The sequence below is a fragment of the Taudactylus pleione genome, unplaced genomic scaffold (assembly GCF_031769625.1).
Source record: "Taudactylus pleione unplaced genomic scaffold, aTauple2 ptg000389l, whole genome shotgun sequence".
Lineage (NCBI taxonomy): Eukaryota > Metazoa > Chordata > Amphibia > Anura > Myobatrachidae > Taudactylus > Taudactylus pleione.
This window is the reverse complement of record NW_028284790.1, coordinates 2,649,768-2,667,842: the sequence shown is the minus strand read 5'-3', so window position 1 is coordinate 2,667,842 and position 18,075 is coordinate 2,649,768. Positions and strand designations below refer to the sequence as shown.

Sequence of the window (18,075 nt, the reverse complement as noted above, 5' to 3'; positions counted from 1 at the left end):
CTCCTTCTGTGTCTTCTGCCAGCTTGCCCCCCATTCTGTGTCCCCAGACAGCCTGCCCCCCATTCTGTGTCCCCAGACAGCCTGCCCCCCATTCTGTGTCCCCAGACAGCATGCCTCCCCTTCTGTGTGCCCATGCAGCATGCCTCCCCTTCTGTGTGCCCATGCAGCATGCCTCCCCTTCTGTGTCCCTTGCCAGCCTGCCTCCCCTTCTGTCTTCTGCCAGCTTGCCCCCCATTCTGTATCCCCAGACAGCCTGCCCCCCATCCTGTGTCCCCAGACAGCATGCCTCCCCTTCTGTGCCCATGCAGCATACCTCCCCTTCTGTGTGCCCATACAGCATGCCTCCCCTTCGGTGTTCCCATGCAGCATGCCTCCCCTTCTGTGTCCCCTGCCAGCCTGCCTCCCCTTCTGTGTCCCCTGCCAGCCTGCCCCCCCTTCTGTCTCCAGCCCAGCCCTCTCACTTCACTTACCTTCTTGACGATTTCAGCCTTCCAGTGGCGGCGGACTGTGGCAGCGGGCTGCTCTCTTCCAGCAGCGGTGGACGGGCAGTGGGCTCCTCTTTTTCACCAGCGGTGGCGCAGTGTGACGCCTCGGCATCATGCGCCGCACGCTTTCTTTAAAAGCAAAGATAACTTTAAAGCAGGACGGCAGGGGCGGGCGGCAGCCGGGGAAGTGGGCGGGCAGTGGGCGGATCCCCTGCCCGGAACTGTGGCTGCAGAGGGGATCAGTAATTAAGGGCTTTGATTTAAAGCAGCTGTGTGGCAGCGGCGGGGGGTGCGGGCATGAGCGTGCGGCTTTTGGTGTCACCCCTTGGAGGGTGACACCCAGTGCGGCCCGCACCCCCCGCATCCCCCTTGTGACGCCACTGGCCCCCATTCTGTGTCCCCAGACAGCCTGCCCCCCATTCTGTGTCCCCAGACAGCCTGCCCCCCATTCTGTGTCCCCAGACAGCATGCCTCCCCTTCTGTGTGCCCATGCAGCATGCCTCCCCTTCTGTGTGCCCATGCAGCATGCCTCCCCTTCTGTGTCCCCTGCCAGCCTGCCTCCCCTTCTGTCTTCTGCCAGCTTGCCCCCCATTCTGTATCCCCAGACAGCCTGCCCCCCATCCTGTGTCCCCAGACAGCATGCCTCCCCTTCTGTGTGCCCATGCAGCATACCTCCCCTTCTGTGTCCCCTGCCAGCCTGCCTCCCCTACTGTGTCCCCTGCCAGCCTGCCCCCCCCTTCTGTCTCCAGCCCAGCCCTCTCACTTCACTTACCTTCTTGACGACTTCAGCCTTCCAGTGGCGGCGGACTGTGGCAGCGGGCTGCTCTCTTCCAGCAGCGGTGGACGGGCAGTGGGCTCCTCTTTTTCACCAGTGGTGGCGCAGTGTGACGCCTCGGCATCATGCGGCGCGCGCTTTCTTTAAAAGCAAAGATAACTTTAAAGCAGGGCGGCAGGGGCGGGCGGCAGCTGGGGAAGTGGGCGGGCAGTGGGCGGATCCCCTGCCCGGAACTGTGGCTGCAGAGGGGATCAGTAATTAAGGGCTTTGATTTAAAGCAGCTGTGTGGCAGCGGCGGGGGGTGCGGGCATGAGCGTGCGGCTTTTGGTGTCACCCCCTTGGAGGGTGACACCTGGTGCGGCCCGCACCCCCCGCACCCCCCTTGTGACGCCACTGACCGGACCTGTGCCTTGTAGGTCACCTGTAGCTCAGCGATCACGGTGGAGCCAGAGCACCCGGTCTCCAGTGGCATTTTACACTGAAGATCTTAAAGATCTTTGTGGTTTAGATAAGCCAAAATAATTGTTTAATACTTGTATTTTTTTTTATAGAATCCCACTGGTGTTTATTTTTTATATTATTCGTACCATGAGTTACCTATTTTCTATTTGTATGTACATTGTATGTGTGGTCATTGCGATGCTGACTGTCCGGTACTGCAAACACTAAGATGCTGTATGGTGACCACTGGGATGCTGTCTGCATGGTAAGATGTCTGTATTGCACAGTATGACAGTCACTGCAATGTTGTTTGTATTTAATGGTGGTCACTCTGTGCTGTATAGCATTGTGAATATCAGTATGTAACATGTAGTGGTTGGATGAGGGGCCCAGGGGATGCCTTTCTCACCAAATTTTCTTTAATCTGTTTTACTACAATATCCTATTAGAGTAGGAGACCCGATTAAAGAAGTGTATGCACCAGGACAGTATGGTCAGGCATTCTATAATGGATTATCACAACTTTGTTTCAGCAACACGACGAGCTGCCAAAAGACCCATATCCACAGGGGACCAAGGGCGGTTTTATGTCGTTTTGCCTAGGGCGCCTAGATACTGTACCTTGGATCAGCCCTGCCTGTGATCTCACACACACAGCTGTCAGTATAGTTTATTAGTTTAGTTTATTTCTACTCAGGAACTGGGCTAGAATATGGCACCTGCACCAATGTTGGTCAGCACTGACAGCAGTCAGTGCATTTGGGACCTGGGGAGAAGAGTGCGGGGAGCAACGCTGATTGGAGGAGCTGTCAGATCATGCAGGTACTGTACTTGTAGTGGTGGAGAGGAGGGAAAGGCTGATAATTTTGTCAGTTACCAAGCATGTCAGAGCTCTCACTGGGTATGTTGTATACATATATGTTTTATGGGAATATATACCAGGGGCAAACGCAGGATTTTTTGGGGGGGTGTTTCCACATACACACATATACTGTATATCAGCCCCAGCCACAAACAACCAGTCCCAGACAGCCCCTGCACCAGATAGTCACCCCAGCCAGCCCCAGATAGCCAGCCCCTGACCCACACGGCCAGCCTCTATCCAGACAGCCAGCCCCAACCCGATAGCCAGCCGGGCAGCCCCAGACAGCCAACCCCACACTTACCTGATGCTTGTAGCTCCTCAGTCAAAAGCCGCGGGTCCGAGTCCTCTGCTCTCAGTTGCGCGGCGTGATATCATGTGCGGCGGCCGCCAGGTCTCTCTCTCCTTCCAAAAAAATAGCAAGTAGCGGGTGCAGGGGTCAGCAATGCCGGGCGAGCGGGGCTCCCTCTTTGGCTCTGATTCAGAGCCGGACGCTCTGACAGAGCGCTCGCTCTGAATCAGGGCGTCTGTTTTTTTTTATGGAGCGCTGGCCGCTCGCATTGCTGTGGGTTGCCACCCACAGCTAATGCGAGCGGCCAGCATGATGGTCGCGATGGTCGTGCCCATCGGGCTTGCGACGAGACCCTTGTGGTAGGGTCTCGTGGCCGCAAGCCCCAGAGAGCTTTCGGCTCAAACAGAGCCGAAAGCTCTCCCACTGACATCACTTGTGATGTCAGTGGGGCCGACCCCAAACGGTAGGCATTCCCATGGGAACGCCTCCGTCTGGGCAGCCACTCCCCCGGCCCGCCTCCAAAGGGGGCGTGCTGTCACTCAACATCGACAGCACGCCCCCTTTGGTGCGAGACCCATCGCTAGCCGGGTCTCGCGCATGCGCACGACGGAGCCGGCTCCATCGTGCGCATGCGCTCTGGGCCACCATCGACCCGGTTGCGAGCGCTCAGCGCTTGTGACCGGGTCTGAATCAGGCCCTCTATCCGGGCCTCCAGTCTAGTCTCTGATGATTGCTGCGCGCTGCCTGGCCACTGTCAGTACAGCTGTCAGCGCTTCCGCATCTGGTGGTATGAAAGCTACCTGACGCAGAAGCACTGACAGCTGAACAGGCAGCGGCTGGGCAGCTCCGAGTGTGGCCCGCTGATTGTGCAGAGATAGAGACAAGGCTGTCTCTGTCTCTGAAAAAAAAATTAGTTGGACAGGGGGGGGGGTTTCTGGGTACCCAGAACCCCCCCCTTCCTGCGTGCGCTACTGATATACTGTAGTAGATTATTCATATTTTCCATAATCATGTTTATAAAAGTGCATAGAAAAAAATAACACTCTTCATCTTCCACTTTCTTTTAATAAAAGGACTGCTGGGACAACGAAAAAAAAGTTTGATCTTTTTGCTTACTCTTTAGCAACATCCATAATTTTTAAGAGAAAAAAAAACACTTTGAACAATTTCATTCCTTCACATCGTTATACACTTGAAGATGGCATAAAGGATTCATCTCTATCTGACTCCAACAGGCATTTAGATCACAAGCTGGTTGTCATTCAGTTATAATGAACAGATACCGCTGAAGGGGCTTAGCATCATCACAGTTGAGTTTGCTGACTGGTGATAATGGTCTGTGGCATTCTCTTTTATCTTACTTCCACAAGTTTTCTTTCAGAAGTGATTTGTTAAAATAATTAGTGACAATTGTCTGCATCTATAGACGGTGGCAGTCACATGGATGGATGTACAGCAAGCGAGTGACAAGTAAATTCAAACATACAAAACTAAATTTTAAATATGTGCCTGTAACAGTAAAAAAAACCTTTGTGAATTACATCATTTAAAACAGCTAAGAACCCAGACATGTGAAACTCCATAGTTCGGTTCCCAAGCAGACAAATCCAGCGCTAATTGAATGACCCTTATTCATAATTACTGAATTGGGCATAACTTCTATAAACTTATGAGTTTAAGTAATTGGTATTATTTATCTGACTGACTTTTTCTTGATAATACTCAAGGGTTACCATGCTTTCCTGGTAGGAATAAACCTTTTCATTCACATACCGTGGACAAAATTAAATTGTTTTGGACACAATCCTAATAAAAACATTTGTAAACAATAGGGAAACATTTTTAAAAAATACACACGGCCAACCATTATGCATTGGGCTGGATCTATTATGCTTTGGGCAGGGCTTATAGTGGTTCCAGAGTACTCACCAGCCTCCTATGGGAACACTTGTAAAATATGGTAGTGTATATAAAGTATTTGTACGTGGAAGTGACGTGGAGTGAGTTTCATGCCCATAAAGGCCACTAAAAGAAGAAACGTGTCCACTGTGTAGTACAAAATGATCACTGCCATGTCCTGTGATGCTATTTATCCCCCTTCCAACAGGCTCTGAGATGGTGCTATGCTACTGCCAGCAGGGTTCAACCCTGGTAAATAGGGTTGAATGTGGCCCTTGAATATTGTTCCTTCAGATTCTGGCTCAATACTCAAACACACTGGAAACACAAATTAGGGATATGAGAAAGTAAGGCAAAACATATGATAGGGATGAATACCATGTGCACACACATTGCTGTAGAATGGACATTTTAAGTAAACGACATGGAGGCTACCTAGACTGACTGAGTGTGTGCATTCTCAATAATCTGCCCATATTTCCTACATTTTCCTGTCACTATGTCATCCTACCTGTAGATGGACATATGCAAAATGATTGTGGTGTTGCGGAAAAACAGTAGTATCTAATAAAAATTTGCATCATGTGTAGCACAGATAGTGGGGCTTTTGATTTGCTGAAAATCGCCCTGTTTGTTGGCCTATCAAAAAGAATCAGACAGTGTGTACCTAACTAAAGTCCTTAGGGTGCAGGATTCAGACAGACACTAGAGCAAGGCAGAAAATGTATGAAACAATCTCATAGCATAAGCAGAGTATGGCAGGATTTGCATAAATAATAGTCTCTGAAAATAGAGAATAGCAGGCTAAATGCAGGAGATGAGCATTTACAAGCAGAGGTTTAGCAGACACAAGCAGGGCCGTTTCTAGGGGCGGGCGACCCGTGCAATCGCACGGGGCGCTCCACCCTGTCACTGATCTCAACATACGCGGCCAACGTCCAATCACCGCCTCCCTACTCTCGTCATGGGTGGCACTGTCACATGACAGGAAGCCGCTCTTCCCGCTCGGCGTTCACAGCAGCCGCACTGACACTCTGGGCGCCGGCTAAGAGGGAGAGACCTCCGTCCTCCGCTCCACTACTCCCCCCGGGTCGCAGCCGGACTCTGAGTCCTGAAGGAGGGTCCGCTTCCCTGCCCTGTCTGGCTTCTGCCTCCGCTCCGTCTGCTGCCGCCTGCCGCTTCAGATTGACTCCCGCGGCGGGCGCGGCCGCCGCCTCATTCAGGTCTCAGCGCCCTACACAGTGACTGAGTCACATGGTGGTAGCAGGGGCCCCGGCTGTCCGACCACTCCCATCTGCCGCAGTGCCGCACTCCGGAGTCCGGACTGGCTGGCCTGGGACAAGCAGCTACACCAGGTAAGGTAACCTCCGCGAAGGGGGAGGGGGTGTAGGCTGCTTGTGTGTGCGCACTGCGCAATATCAGTGGGGGGGGGGGTGCAGGCTGTCTGCAAAATCACACAACAGAGGTTTTAGTGAAAATATTATAATGGGGGGGGGGCGCATTTTGAATGCTCGCACTGGGAGCCAAATGGGCCAGAAACTGCCCTGGACACAAGTATTTGATTAAAAGTACAAACAGGCTGGGAGATACAGATAAACTGGGAACTTTTATAATGCATAATTGCCAACTCCCCCTCATTGCCAGGGAGACTCCCTGAAATAGCAGCCATCTCCCTGTCTCCCTGAAGAGTCTAGCAATTGCCCTGATTGCACCTCACCTCCATCATGTAGCTATTATATACTTGGAAAAATAGAAATTTTATATACATATACATACACACACATTCAAATGGGATCAGTGTTGTTTTCCTACATTGTTTATAAGGCACAATTATGTATCAGTGTGTTCTCATCAACAAGTAGATCTTACTGAGCAACAGCTGCTGCTTTGGGGCAAGTTTACATTTGGATGTAAGTGAATTTATGACAAACCTCTCAGGTGGTCCAGTACACGTCCACTTTGCCTCCGCGCTCATAGGTGTTGCTTTCACTATCTCCCTGAAATGCATTTTCAAAAGTAGGCACGTATGGGATAATGGAAACAGCCAAAACAGGAGTTGAAGACACTGGTTTGCAGGATTAGCTGATAATCAGGACTAGAATACACTGGGACACAATTATTGGTTTGCAAGATAATTAATAATTTGAGATCGCACTAGGAAATACGGGTACAGAAGTCAGGTTGTAGGTTATCTAAAACACGGGATAGAGATTCAGGAAATCTAGGACATGACAGACCATAGTGCTTGGAAAAACAAACAATGGCCAGCAAGGTACAAATTTTGGGATGTGAATATATAGTTAGTGAAGAAGGTACAGGAGATGAAGCAAGGCAGGGAAGGGAATTAACTTCTACAGGTAAGGTGTAATGACCAAGGCCCACCACTGCTGAAGCATAGATACTGTATCTTAATTCAAATATACAGCTTCCTAACAGGCTACTTAAAGAGAAAACTAGCACCCCACTTCAAGGGACAAAGTGGTTGTCAACCTCTTCAAAAGATAAAGGCCGGGATGTACTAAATGGAAACTGCCGAAAAAACCCAGTTTTCGGGATTTAACCACATTTTCCATATGTATCATCGGCAGGCCGCCGGGGCTCAGATGTGGAGGGTAATGCCAGCCTTTGCTGGCATTACCGTATAGAAGCCTATGGGCTTCTACCACACCATGCTGGTATGAGGGATCCGATCAGATCCCTCCCAGCATGCTCCGCGGCCGCCGCGTCACTCTGTGCATGCGCAGATGGACTCCCGGGTCATAAACCGGAAGTCCACGGCGCAACGCAGATAGCAAAGGACAGCTCTTATCAGAAGAGCTGTCCTTTGTGCTACTGATCACATATGCAATCAGTATGGATGCGATGCATTGTGGGATGTACTCCGCAAGGTTAGTCCTCCCAAACTGTGCTAATCTTACTGTGGTTAACCACTTTCTATCCCCAGTACTTCTGTATGAGATTATTGCACTCTTTTTAACCCCAACTGTACTACAGATTCTGCCCACACCAGTCAGCACACACCAGTCAGACGTTGTCTTGCATACCCACAGGAGTCACCCATTGTCTCACATGCACACCCACAGCAGTCACCCATTGTCTCACATGCACACACACAGCAGTAACCCATTGTCTCACATGCACACACAGCAGTAACCCATTGTCTCACATGCACACACACAGCAGTCATCCATTGTCTCACATGCACACACACAGCAGTCATCCATTGTCTCACATGCACACACACAGTAGTCACTCATTGTCTCACATGCACACACACACAGCAGTAACACATTGTCTCACATGCACACACACAGCAGTCACTCATTGTCTCACATGCACACACACAGCAGTCACCCATTCTCTCTCTCACACACAGCAGTCACCCATTCTCTCACACACACACCCCACAGCAGTCAACCATTGTCTGTGATCTGGAAAATCTATGTAAAATAATGGAGCAGAGCAGGCTTAAGGGTCAGTCTAATATAAGAAACCAGGACCTGGGACAATAAGTTAGGTTTAGGGGTTAGACACTAGGGGGAGGGTTGGAGTTAGGCACTAAGGGGGAGGGTTTGGTTTAGGGTGCGGGGAGGGGAAGGTTAGGTTCAGGCATTAGGGGGGGTTAGGGTTAGGCACCAAACAGGGAGGATTAGGGTTAGAGGAGGGAAAGGGTTAGCATACCCAACCAACAAGAGTCAGTATGTTAACCTTGTCGGGATCCCGGCGTCGGAAGAGTGAATCAAAGAGTCTATTGTAAAAGTTCTACATTTTCAGGAAACTAAAAATGTTGTTAATTTTTTTATCTGTTAAGAAGAAAAATAAAAGAAACCTAATAAAAAGTCTACTCCTAGCACACAAGAGCATGTGCAATAAGCATTGTGTTTGTCTCTGGGGTCAGTTAACAGAAGGATGAGAAATTCCTGTTAGTAGTTACCGACAGTGCTCGGTAATCTGTGCAATGCCAGCGCTGAGCCTGCTTCTAGAGTAGGACAGAGTTACCGTACAACATGCTCCATCTGGCCCACCAGTAACATGTAGGCCATGTAACAATGCTCAGGTGGGCATTCTGGCCCTGGACATGAACCATTGCTCAGGTGGGCATCATGGCCCCGGACAGAGGTCACACACATACACCTCTGCTGCTCGGTACACACCTGGCACAGCGTCACACTCGCCCAAGGCCCCCTTATACCCTGTGCAGTCACATCATGTGTCACATAGCAGGCACAGCTGAGTGAGTACTGTGGGGTAATTCAGAGGCAGTCAGTTCCCCCGAGGATATACAGACGATGTAGCACAGGGCACTAGGCTGGCAGGAGAGCAGTCAGTCAGTAGTATTACAGACAGCGGCCATATGTCTCTGCTGCTGCTCCCACAAGAGGGAAAGGGGGGTACCAGCTGCTGCCACCTCTGCCCTCCTTACCCGCCAGCCTTCCCCGGGCATCGCACACTGGGCCTGATTCAGAGCTGAACGCTCTGACCAGAGCGCTAACTCTGAATCAGGGCCCTCCTACCTTTTTTTGGAGCGTCCTCATGGACGCTCTCATAGCTGTGGGTTACCACCCACAGCATATGCGAGCGTCCATGATGATGGTCGCGATGGTCTTGACCATCGCGACCATCGGGCTTGCGACGGAGACCCTGCAGTATGGTCTCGCTGCCGCAAGCCCTGGAGTGATTTTGGCTCTATCAGAGCCAAAATCACCTCCTTGACATCACTAGTGATGTCAGTGGGGCCGGCTTGAGACGGTAGACGTTCCCATGGGAACGCCTCCGTCTGGCAGGCACGCCCCCGGCACGCCCACCAAAGGGGGCGTGCTGTCAATCAACATCGACAGCACGCCCCCTTTGGTGCGAGACCCGGAGCGATGGAGAGCCCGTCGCTCGCCGGGTCTCACGCATGCGCACGACGGAGCTCCCTCCGTTGTGCGCATGCACAGTGGGGGAACATCGACCCGCTTGCGAGCGTACTGCCACTCATGAGCGGGTCTGAATGACCCCCACAGAGCACACCGGCCCCTACAGGACCTGTATAGGAGACAGATATGGGGAACAGGGAAGTTACCGGCAGCTGCCATCACAGCCCGTTCCAATCATAGCTGCTGCATACTCACCTAACTGCAGAGCAGGAAGCAGCTCAGACTGGGGAGCAGGCGGTGCAGGGGTGCCCTGTTGCCCGGGACGGCAGGTGAGGAGTACTGGGTCTGGGAAGCTTAATGTGTATGACACAGGACTCGGAGGCGGAGCCTGTCTCATACCAGTCAGAAAGGAAAAAAAAAGTGTGTGTGTGTGTGTCTCTATTATAGTATAACACAATTTGAGCAGAGAGATAGGACAGGGTAGATTCCCGGCAAGGGAACATTACCTCTCGGCGGCCCCCTCCTCATTGTGCCCGGCCTAATTATAGGGCCAGCCTGACTGCACCACTCCCCCTCCGATGGCGCCCACCTCAGTGTCATAGGCGGTTTTGCTGCCTTAGCCCGAAGCCGGTATATGGGCACTGATCATTATTAAAATTCAGACCGTGGTTAATACTACTCTCCGCTCCACCCACAAAGTGTCATCAAGCCTTAGCAGTGAACTGATTGCGCCTGCGACGTTATGTCGCTCCTTATTAGCATGGGGTCGCCCCTTAAAAGCACGGTGCAGCTGCGTCACAGTGTACAGTTTGCCCGTGGTCCACTGCCTTGTGTCAAAATTCTAAATTAGCATGGTGGCAGCCAGGGCACCCTTTACTATGTGGCACCCTACTCAGCTGTGTGCCATGTGTAATTAATAGAACAGGCCCTGGAGACAGCGATGGGTGACAGCAGTGTGTGACAGAGGGAGGGATACAGGAGAGAGAGAGACACAGCAATGGGTGACAGGGTGTGAGTGATAACAGTGACAGCCAGGGTATTCAATGGGTATTCAATGTTCTTACCTGGGCCCAGAACTGCGCTGCAGACCTTGAATGGTGGCTCCTCCTTGGATTTAACGTTAACGCCGGGGACGGTCACGAGACCGTGACGTCAGATTCCCGGCGCCCAAGCACAGCAGTAGATAAAGGAAGCCTGGGTTGGTATATGGAAAGGGGTGGAGAGCGCGGTCCCTCCTTCCCGCCAGCTGGCCAGATCCTGTTAGCGGTCACTAAAGGGGGGAGAAGCTTAGGAGAGGTGAGGAGAGCATGCCCCCTCCAGCCGTCCAGATCCTGTAAGTGGAGTCACGCTGAGGAGAGGGGAGGAGAGAGGAGAGCACGCCCCCTTCTCCCCCTCCAAATCCTGTAAGTGGAGTCACTCTGGGGGAGGAGCTGAGTAGAGGGGAGGAGAGCACACCCCCTCCTCCCCCTCCAGCCGGGCACTGACTTGCGGCTGGCTGCACAGCGGCATATAGTGAGTCAGTTGTGACTCATTGTAATGCCGGCACCTGGTGGGGACAGCGGCGGGACACAGGAGATTGCGCCCTTACAGCTCGGCGCCGTATGCAGCTGTGTACCTGGCATAATGGGCCGGCCGGCCCTGCCTACAGGCCAACAGCATCTCCTTATCCAATGGCCGCCTGAGAGACCTCTGTCTCCTGGTCATGTGACCATTGTGACACTGCTGGGCTAGCTCTCCTGTCTCCTCACGGATCTATGAATATGGTCGGCCCCCACTGCCATGAGGTAGGCGGGGCTGCCATTTATCCACTAGCCTACCCCTACTTCTCTCTCCCACCGCTCCGCTGGGCTCCGAAGAGGAGGGCAGGACTGTTGTGCTGTTACTATGAGAGGATCACACTGCCGCCTGCTGTCACCAGGATGCCACACAATACAGTACTCTGGCACTTAGGAAGAGGCAGCTCTCGGTAAGTTCGAGACCCAGGTGTGAGCGTGACAGAGAGGATGGGGGAAGTGTTTGTGTGTGTTTCTGCAAGGGGCACTGTGCTGCCCCTGGGTGTAGGGAAACTGTGCAGCTCCTGGATTTAGAAGCACTGAGTAGGTTAGTTACAGGGGCCCTGTCAGGGGATGGGGGGTGGAAAGTGCCCCAGTAGGCCTCAGGTCCTCTGCACTCATACATACTGCACACATACCTACTGCACACATACCTACTGCACACATACAGTCCATACTGCACACATACATACTGCACACATACCCACTGCACACATACATACTGCACACATACATACTGCACACATATACATATTACACAGAGTAATTATTTATACGTTTGTGTAGATATGTAGTTGCATTATATACATATGTGAGCATGCTTTAGGTATGTGTATGGCTTTTCCCATGAGACCACGCCCCCTTAATGTTTTTAATTTTGTGCGCCTTCGGCGCGCACAACGGGTCTCCTAGGGGCGCCCAAAAAAATATTTGCTTAACTAAAAAATTGGGCTTGGGCCGGCCCTGTAGTGCACATTATGGAGTGCCCCCAGTAGTGCCCCTTATGCAGGGTCCCCAGTAGTAGTGCACCTCATGCAATGCCCCCTGTTGTAGTGCCAATTATGCAGTACCCCATTAAAACTCCTAAACAGTGCCCCTTATACAGTGCTCCCAGTAGTGCCCAATGTACAGTGCCCCCATTAGTGCCCCTTATGCAGTGCCCAATATATAGTGCCCCTTATACAGTGCCCCCAGTAGTGCCTCTTATGCAGTGCCCGATATATAGTACACCTTATACAGTGCCCCCAGTAGTACCCCTTATGCAGTGCCCCCAGTAGTCCCCTATATATAGTGCCCCTTATATAGTGCCCCCAATAGTTCCCAATATATAGTGCCCCCATTAGTGCCCCTTATATAGTGCCCCCTATACAGTGCCCAATATACAGTGCCTCCAGCAGTAGTGCCTTTTACACATAAGACACACACAACACATAATTTACTTACCAGAATCCCCCCTCCTGCTCCTGCACCCGCCACCACTGTGAGCTGCTCCCGTCCCACTCAGCACTGTGGGAGGGACATCATGATGTCTCTCCCTTCACCCAGTGAGGGAGCCGGAAGGCGAAGCTCATAACTGAGCTCCGGCCCTGGCGCAGCAGCCAATAAGAGTATGTCTGACTCTTACTGGCTGCAGTGCTAATAAAAAACGGTGGCGTGTTTGTTTTAATGTATAGTTCCGTGGACCACATGTGCCCTGGACTGCGGCAGGTGGCCGGCGGCATCACCCACACCATCTGGTCCGACGGCGCCCAAGGCATGTGCCCTACTCAACCCCCCAACATTACGCCACTGCAAATCAGAAAATCTAAACTAAAAAACAAGAGTGGTATAGGGCATATGTTGCCTTTCAACAACACATCACATATTCACAGAAAGCAGAAATATATACAATTTCATTATAGAATGAGCAACAGTAGTTTAGTAAACGAAAAAATACAACATTAAATCACTGAATCTTTTTCAATGCAGAAGATTCTTCTGATAATGTAAGTTCATTAATTTACACAATTGTAGGACAAGCAAAAAGGTATTCTTGTTTAGGAGTGACAGTACACTGGTCACCAGGCACCAAGTTCTTACAGGTCGTGGACAAGTATTATTCAATGGCTAAAAAGAAAGTTTGTTGTTTGTCAGTAGAGCTGTTTGTCTATTGCATAATCTGAAATTGTTATTACCCAACATTAGCAAAACAACATTTCGAAGAGCAATGATCGATTGTTTAAGCATATGCCAGAAGTGTGGTAAATATATTTACAGCTAGTTGCAAAAAGACTTACAGATGTGTCCTCATTTACCTCGTGTTTTTGTGCCATATAACGTAAGATGCCTCGCAAGACTTAGCCGCTCCATCATGAATAGCGATGTATACATTTTCTGAAATCTATTGCTGGCCATACACGGGACGATTGATCACATGATTTGGGCAGTTTTTACAGGTTGGACAAACCAATCTTATGAAAATAGTTGTATTTTGAGTCTTCTGTGACCCGATGCGCGTCCCGGCTGTCATCTAGTTGGATCGCAGATCAGATGGTTTTGCAGAGAGACCTCAACCTATCGTGTATGAGTTGCAATCTAATGTGAAGTCTTATGTGAAATCGTTGCGTTTTCAAAACAAATCGTCCAGGATTTTAAGGGAATAATTTCAAGGGAAATCCTACAACTCATCTTACCAACTTTTGAATCTCACCGTGTATGGCCACAATTAGTTGTATTTTATTTGCACATAATGATGCTTATAGTTGTAGCCAATGGTTAATACCTGGCTAACATAGGGGGCAATGTATATATATATTGAGAATGTATATGTGTTCCTATAGTCCCATAGTGTATATGTGTATGCTCATGATGCTGGGGGAGCTGTGCTGCACCTCAGTAAATGATAATACACTTAGGATATATAATGTTAAGTATAGGGATGTTGCTATGTATGTGTATAAATATTTATTATCCCCCTGTCTAATTATATATTTATGTTGACATTGTGAGGGGAGTATGGAGGAGAGCAAAGGCTGTGCTATGTGGTTTTTCTCCATTGCAATTCCATGGTAGAGACAGAAAGTTCCAGAATGGCATGAGCAGTCAGCTGACCTTTGGGCTCGCGCTATGAGCGGGAAAATGGATGGTCGCGCAGCGCTAAAATAACTATAAATAGGCTGCGCTAGCGCTAGTGTAGCATAATGCAGTTCCCCCCACCCGTGCCTGCTAGGCTACTCACCAGAGCGCTTGAGAGCAGGAGCGCTGAGTAGCTCTAGCGGAGGCCTGTGTGGGGCTTTCCTGGTCAGGAGGCCAAGCAGCTGCTTCCGGCTTCCAGGGGAAGGAGCCGGGTCAGCTGAGACCAGAGACCGGCGTCATCGGCTGGGGGAGGCGCCGGCAGTAGTGACAGGTTGCCGGTGTCCTCCCTAAAGGCGGAGCCGGCGTCAGCTGGTACAGAGCCGGAGGGGGGGAATCCCCTGTAGGAGGTCCCGGCAGCGGTGACGCGGCACCCACATCACCAGTGACCCGGCGCTGGGGGAGGCACTCAGCGGCTCCCACTACCGGAGTAGGGGGAAGCCCAGCTGGTGCCGCTCATTAAGGAGACGGTGACGGGCGCCTGAGGAGCTAAGAGATCCCATCGGAGAGAGGCAGCAGCAGCGCTGCTCTCTCAGGGAATTGTGAGTAGCACCTGTCTCATTATCCTCCCCAACTACACTAACTGACTATATAACCCAAACATATAACAGGGCTAGATGCCAGGAAGCGGGGTGAATCTTCACATTAAAGCCTATAAAGGGTTAAAACTGTGCTTAAAATTGTCGACCAGCGGAGCAAGTGGAGCTCGCTCTCATTAATATATTGGGAGAGCTGGCTGCCTAAATTAATGACTAGTTCAGCTGCACACTAGGAACAGGAGGCTCTAAAGCTAATACTACTTCAAATAGAGTCAGAGACAGTCAGAGAGTGAAAGATTCTTTATTACTACAAAGGATTATGTCAACAGTGAAGAGACAGACATTCTATTCTTCTATAGCCCAATAATTGTGCATAATGAATGAATTTGTTATTCTTTCTGTACATAATCCCCAGGAATTATTATGCTGGATAAACATAACTTGGAAGAGGATGGACTATTAGCAATTCCAGCTTGTTCCCTCTAAATTGCTAAGAAACTGTATGGATATATTCTTACAAACATTTTAGAAACAAAGGGACACTAAAGGACTTCCTCCAGGACAGAACTCTCAAATAACTTATGGAACTGTGTAAAACCAATAAGCATATATAGTATAGATATTATTCCTTTAATGTCGTAAAGATATGAAATGTAATGCTATTGTTCTTTCATGTTTTTTCTCATTCTAATACATAAATGAACTTTTTAATGTTTGTATATTGTCTAATGAGTACCTGTGTGAATTGACCTACGAGGTACCCCTTGGCGGATCCATCAACAACCGATCCAAAAGATCAATGGTAATATCGTGGTAATACTACTTTACGTTGAAGTCAGCTGTACACTGAACGTATATTTAAAAGCACCATCACTCAGGTTTTCCCAAGAAGGCCTAAACTGTTACCATATTCCACATTCATACTTGGGTGGAGGCACTAACTATACTATTAGCCCTATCTATTAAAGGGCTTATTAGGGGATTATCCCTCTCTGTACCCCTCTAGTGGAGAATAGGGCTACATTTGGAGGCGTACTGCTGAGATCATCTATAAATTATGGCTCAGGCCCATATACAAGGAAGTGATATTTTGGAGTGGTGTAGGAAGATGGGAGTCTCGCCAGTAAATAGTGTGGCCATATTTGGTAACCTACAAGACACAAGAAGTGCTGAAATTGAGCTAGCATTAGAGCCACTGTATGGAATTAAAGAACCTAGGATAGTGGACCACTGGAAGAATGAGGCTGGGGACATTTATGTTGTGTTAGTGGTTAAAAAGCAGCCACTTGAACGGGAAATGATCCCCTCCATGATTCCTGCTGTGGATGTTTCAGGGGGAAAATGGAGCCTGTTATGGCCTAACACTGAACCAGAGGTAATAGGAGAGATAGGAGCTGGAGACCAAGGGTTAGGTCCAGATAATATACCCCTTATTGAGAATAGAGAACCAGAGTCTGGCTCTGAATCCCACCAAAATTCCGTAATAATATCAGCGGTGGATAAAATTGTGGGAGAGTTTGGAAGAATCCATTATGAAGGGGGGTATAGGAGATTGAGGCCTATCTCAGGTATAAAACCAGTTCCCGCTGGTGAGGATGGGTATGAGGTATGGAGGGAGACTACCATCCAGCAATCTGACGAATGGCATTGCCCTGATACCGTAAAAAAACAAAGGTTAGCAGAATGTTTGAGAGGTACTGCTATGGAGGTGATTCAAGCGGCCCGTAGGTGTGACCCTAACGCTGGTTTTTGGGACTACATGACAGCTTTGGAGCTGGAGTTTGGGATGCCTCAGGAAGTAGATGACCTCATGTACTTGTTCAGGCATACTTATCAGGAGCATGGGGAGAAACTGGCCTCATACATTTATCGTTTGGATAAATTAATCCATAGGATAGTGGAGAAGGGAGGGATGGTTACTGAGAATGAAGATAAAATCCATATGAAGCAGTTGTTAGAAGGGGCTATGACTTCTGATCCCATTGCTCAGAGATTGCGATATACTACAGTAAGCCGAGAGCTCTCCACTTTCATGCAGTTGATGAAAGAGGTAAAGCGTGAAGAAGCTCTAGTGGAGTCAAGGGAAAAAAATATAAAAAAGGTAAAAGTGGCCATGCCAACAATGCAGGACCATTCTCCTAGTATGGAACAGTTGGCAAGGTCTGTGGAAACCTTGCGGGAGGAAGTTGGTCAGTTGACTTTACAGTTGGGAAGAGGGTGGAGGTCCCCTGATAATTACCCCTCAAATTTAGGGAAGGACAATAATCCCAGAGGGAGAGGGTTGCAAAAATGTTTTCGGTGTGGGAGGCCAGGGCACCGGGCTGCCCAGTGTAATCGTCCCTGGGAGGGTGGAGGCCCTGGTGGGGTCCCAAGTAAAGTTAGAGAATTTGAACCGTTGGGAAATGCCAGAGAGCGATCGATGAACCCCACATCGGTCCCCTAGATAAAAGTGCAAACACAATTGGGAGTCCTGGAATGAGGGGAGTAATGCCTGATGGGCTGTTGAGGCCGGCTCCACTGATACCGGCCTTGGTAAATGATCATGAATGTACTGTCTTATTGGACAGTGGATCTCAGGTGTCCATCATATTTGAGGGATGGTATAAACAATTCCTGGCTGATACCCCTATTCTCCCTTTATCTGGGCTAGTGTTATGGGGATTGAGTGATCAAAGTTACCCCTATTTAGGATACATTCCCATTACTCTTAAGTTACCCACGGAAGTGGCTGGCGTAGCGGGGGAAATTCAGACCATGGCTCTGATCTGCCCTGATTCAAACGAAGAAAGAGCTGTGTCTATCATAATAGGGACAAATGCAGACTTATTCAAAACTCTCGCACAGTGGTGCAGAGAAGCTGGTGGAGCAGCTTATGCTAAATCATTAAAGATTCATCTGCTGTGTTCATCCGTGTACCAACGCATTGAAATGGTGGAAAATGCTAAAGAAACCCCTTGGGCCCCTGCAGCCTTTGAAATCTGTTTTAAGGAAAGTGATGTATCAGAAATAGGGAAAAGTGAATTGATTAAAGATCTGTTAGATAGGAGTCCTGTATTTTCTCAACATGAATGGGAGTTAGGACTAGCCAAAGATGTAGAACACCACATACGATTGAAGGATGACACTCCATTCCGAGAAAGGTCCAGGCGCTTAGCACCGGCAGATTTGGAAGATGTCCGCCAGCATTTAAAAAGGTTACTGGACCAACAGGTGATCATTGAGTCAGAGAGTCCATTTGCCTCTCCTATAGTTATAGCGA

The 18,075-nt window shown here is 49.6% G+C and overlaps 1 protein-coding gene across 1 annotated transcript; it reads left to right on the top strand.

The window, feature by feature from the left end:
* The first annotated feature begins 15,924 nt into the window (after positions 1-15,924).
* Positions 15,925-17,259, top strand: LOC148507660 (paraneoplastic antigen Ma1-like). The gene has a single exon (XM_088445778.1). It carries the CDS (start codon positions 15,925-15,927, stop codon positions 17,257-17,259), a length of 1,335 nt encoding a protein of 444 aa, XP_088301904.1.
* The last annotated feature ends 816 nt before the right edge of the window (positions 17,260-18,075 follow it).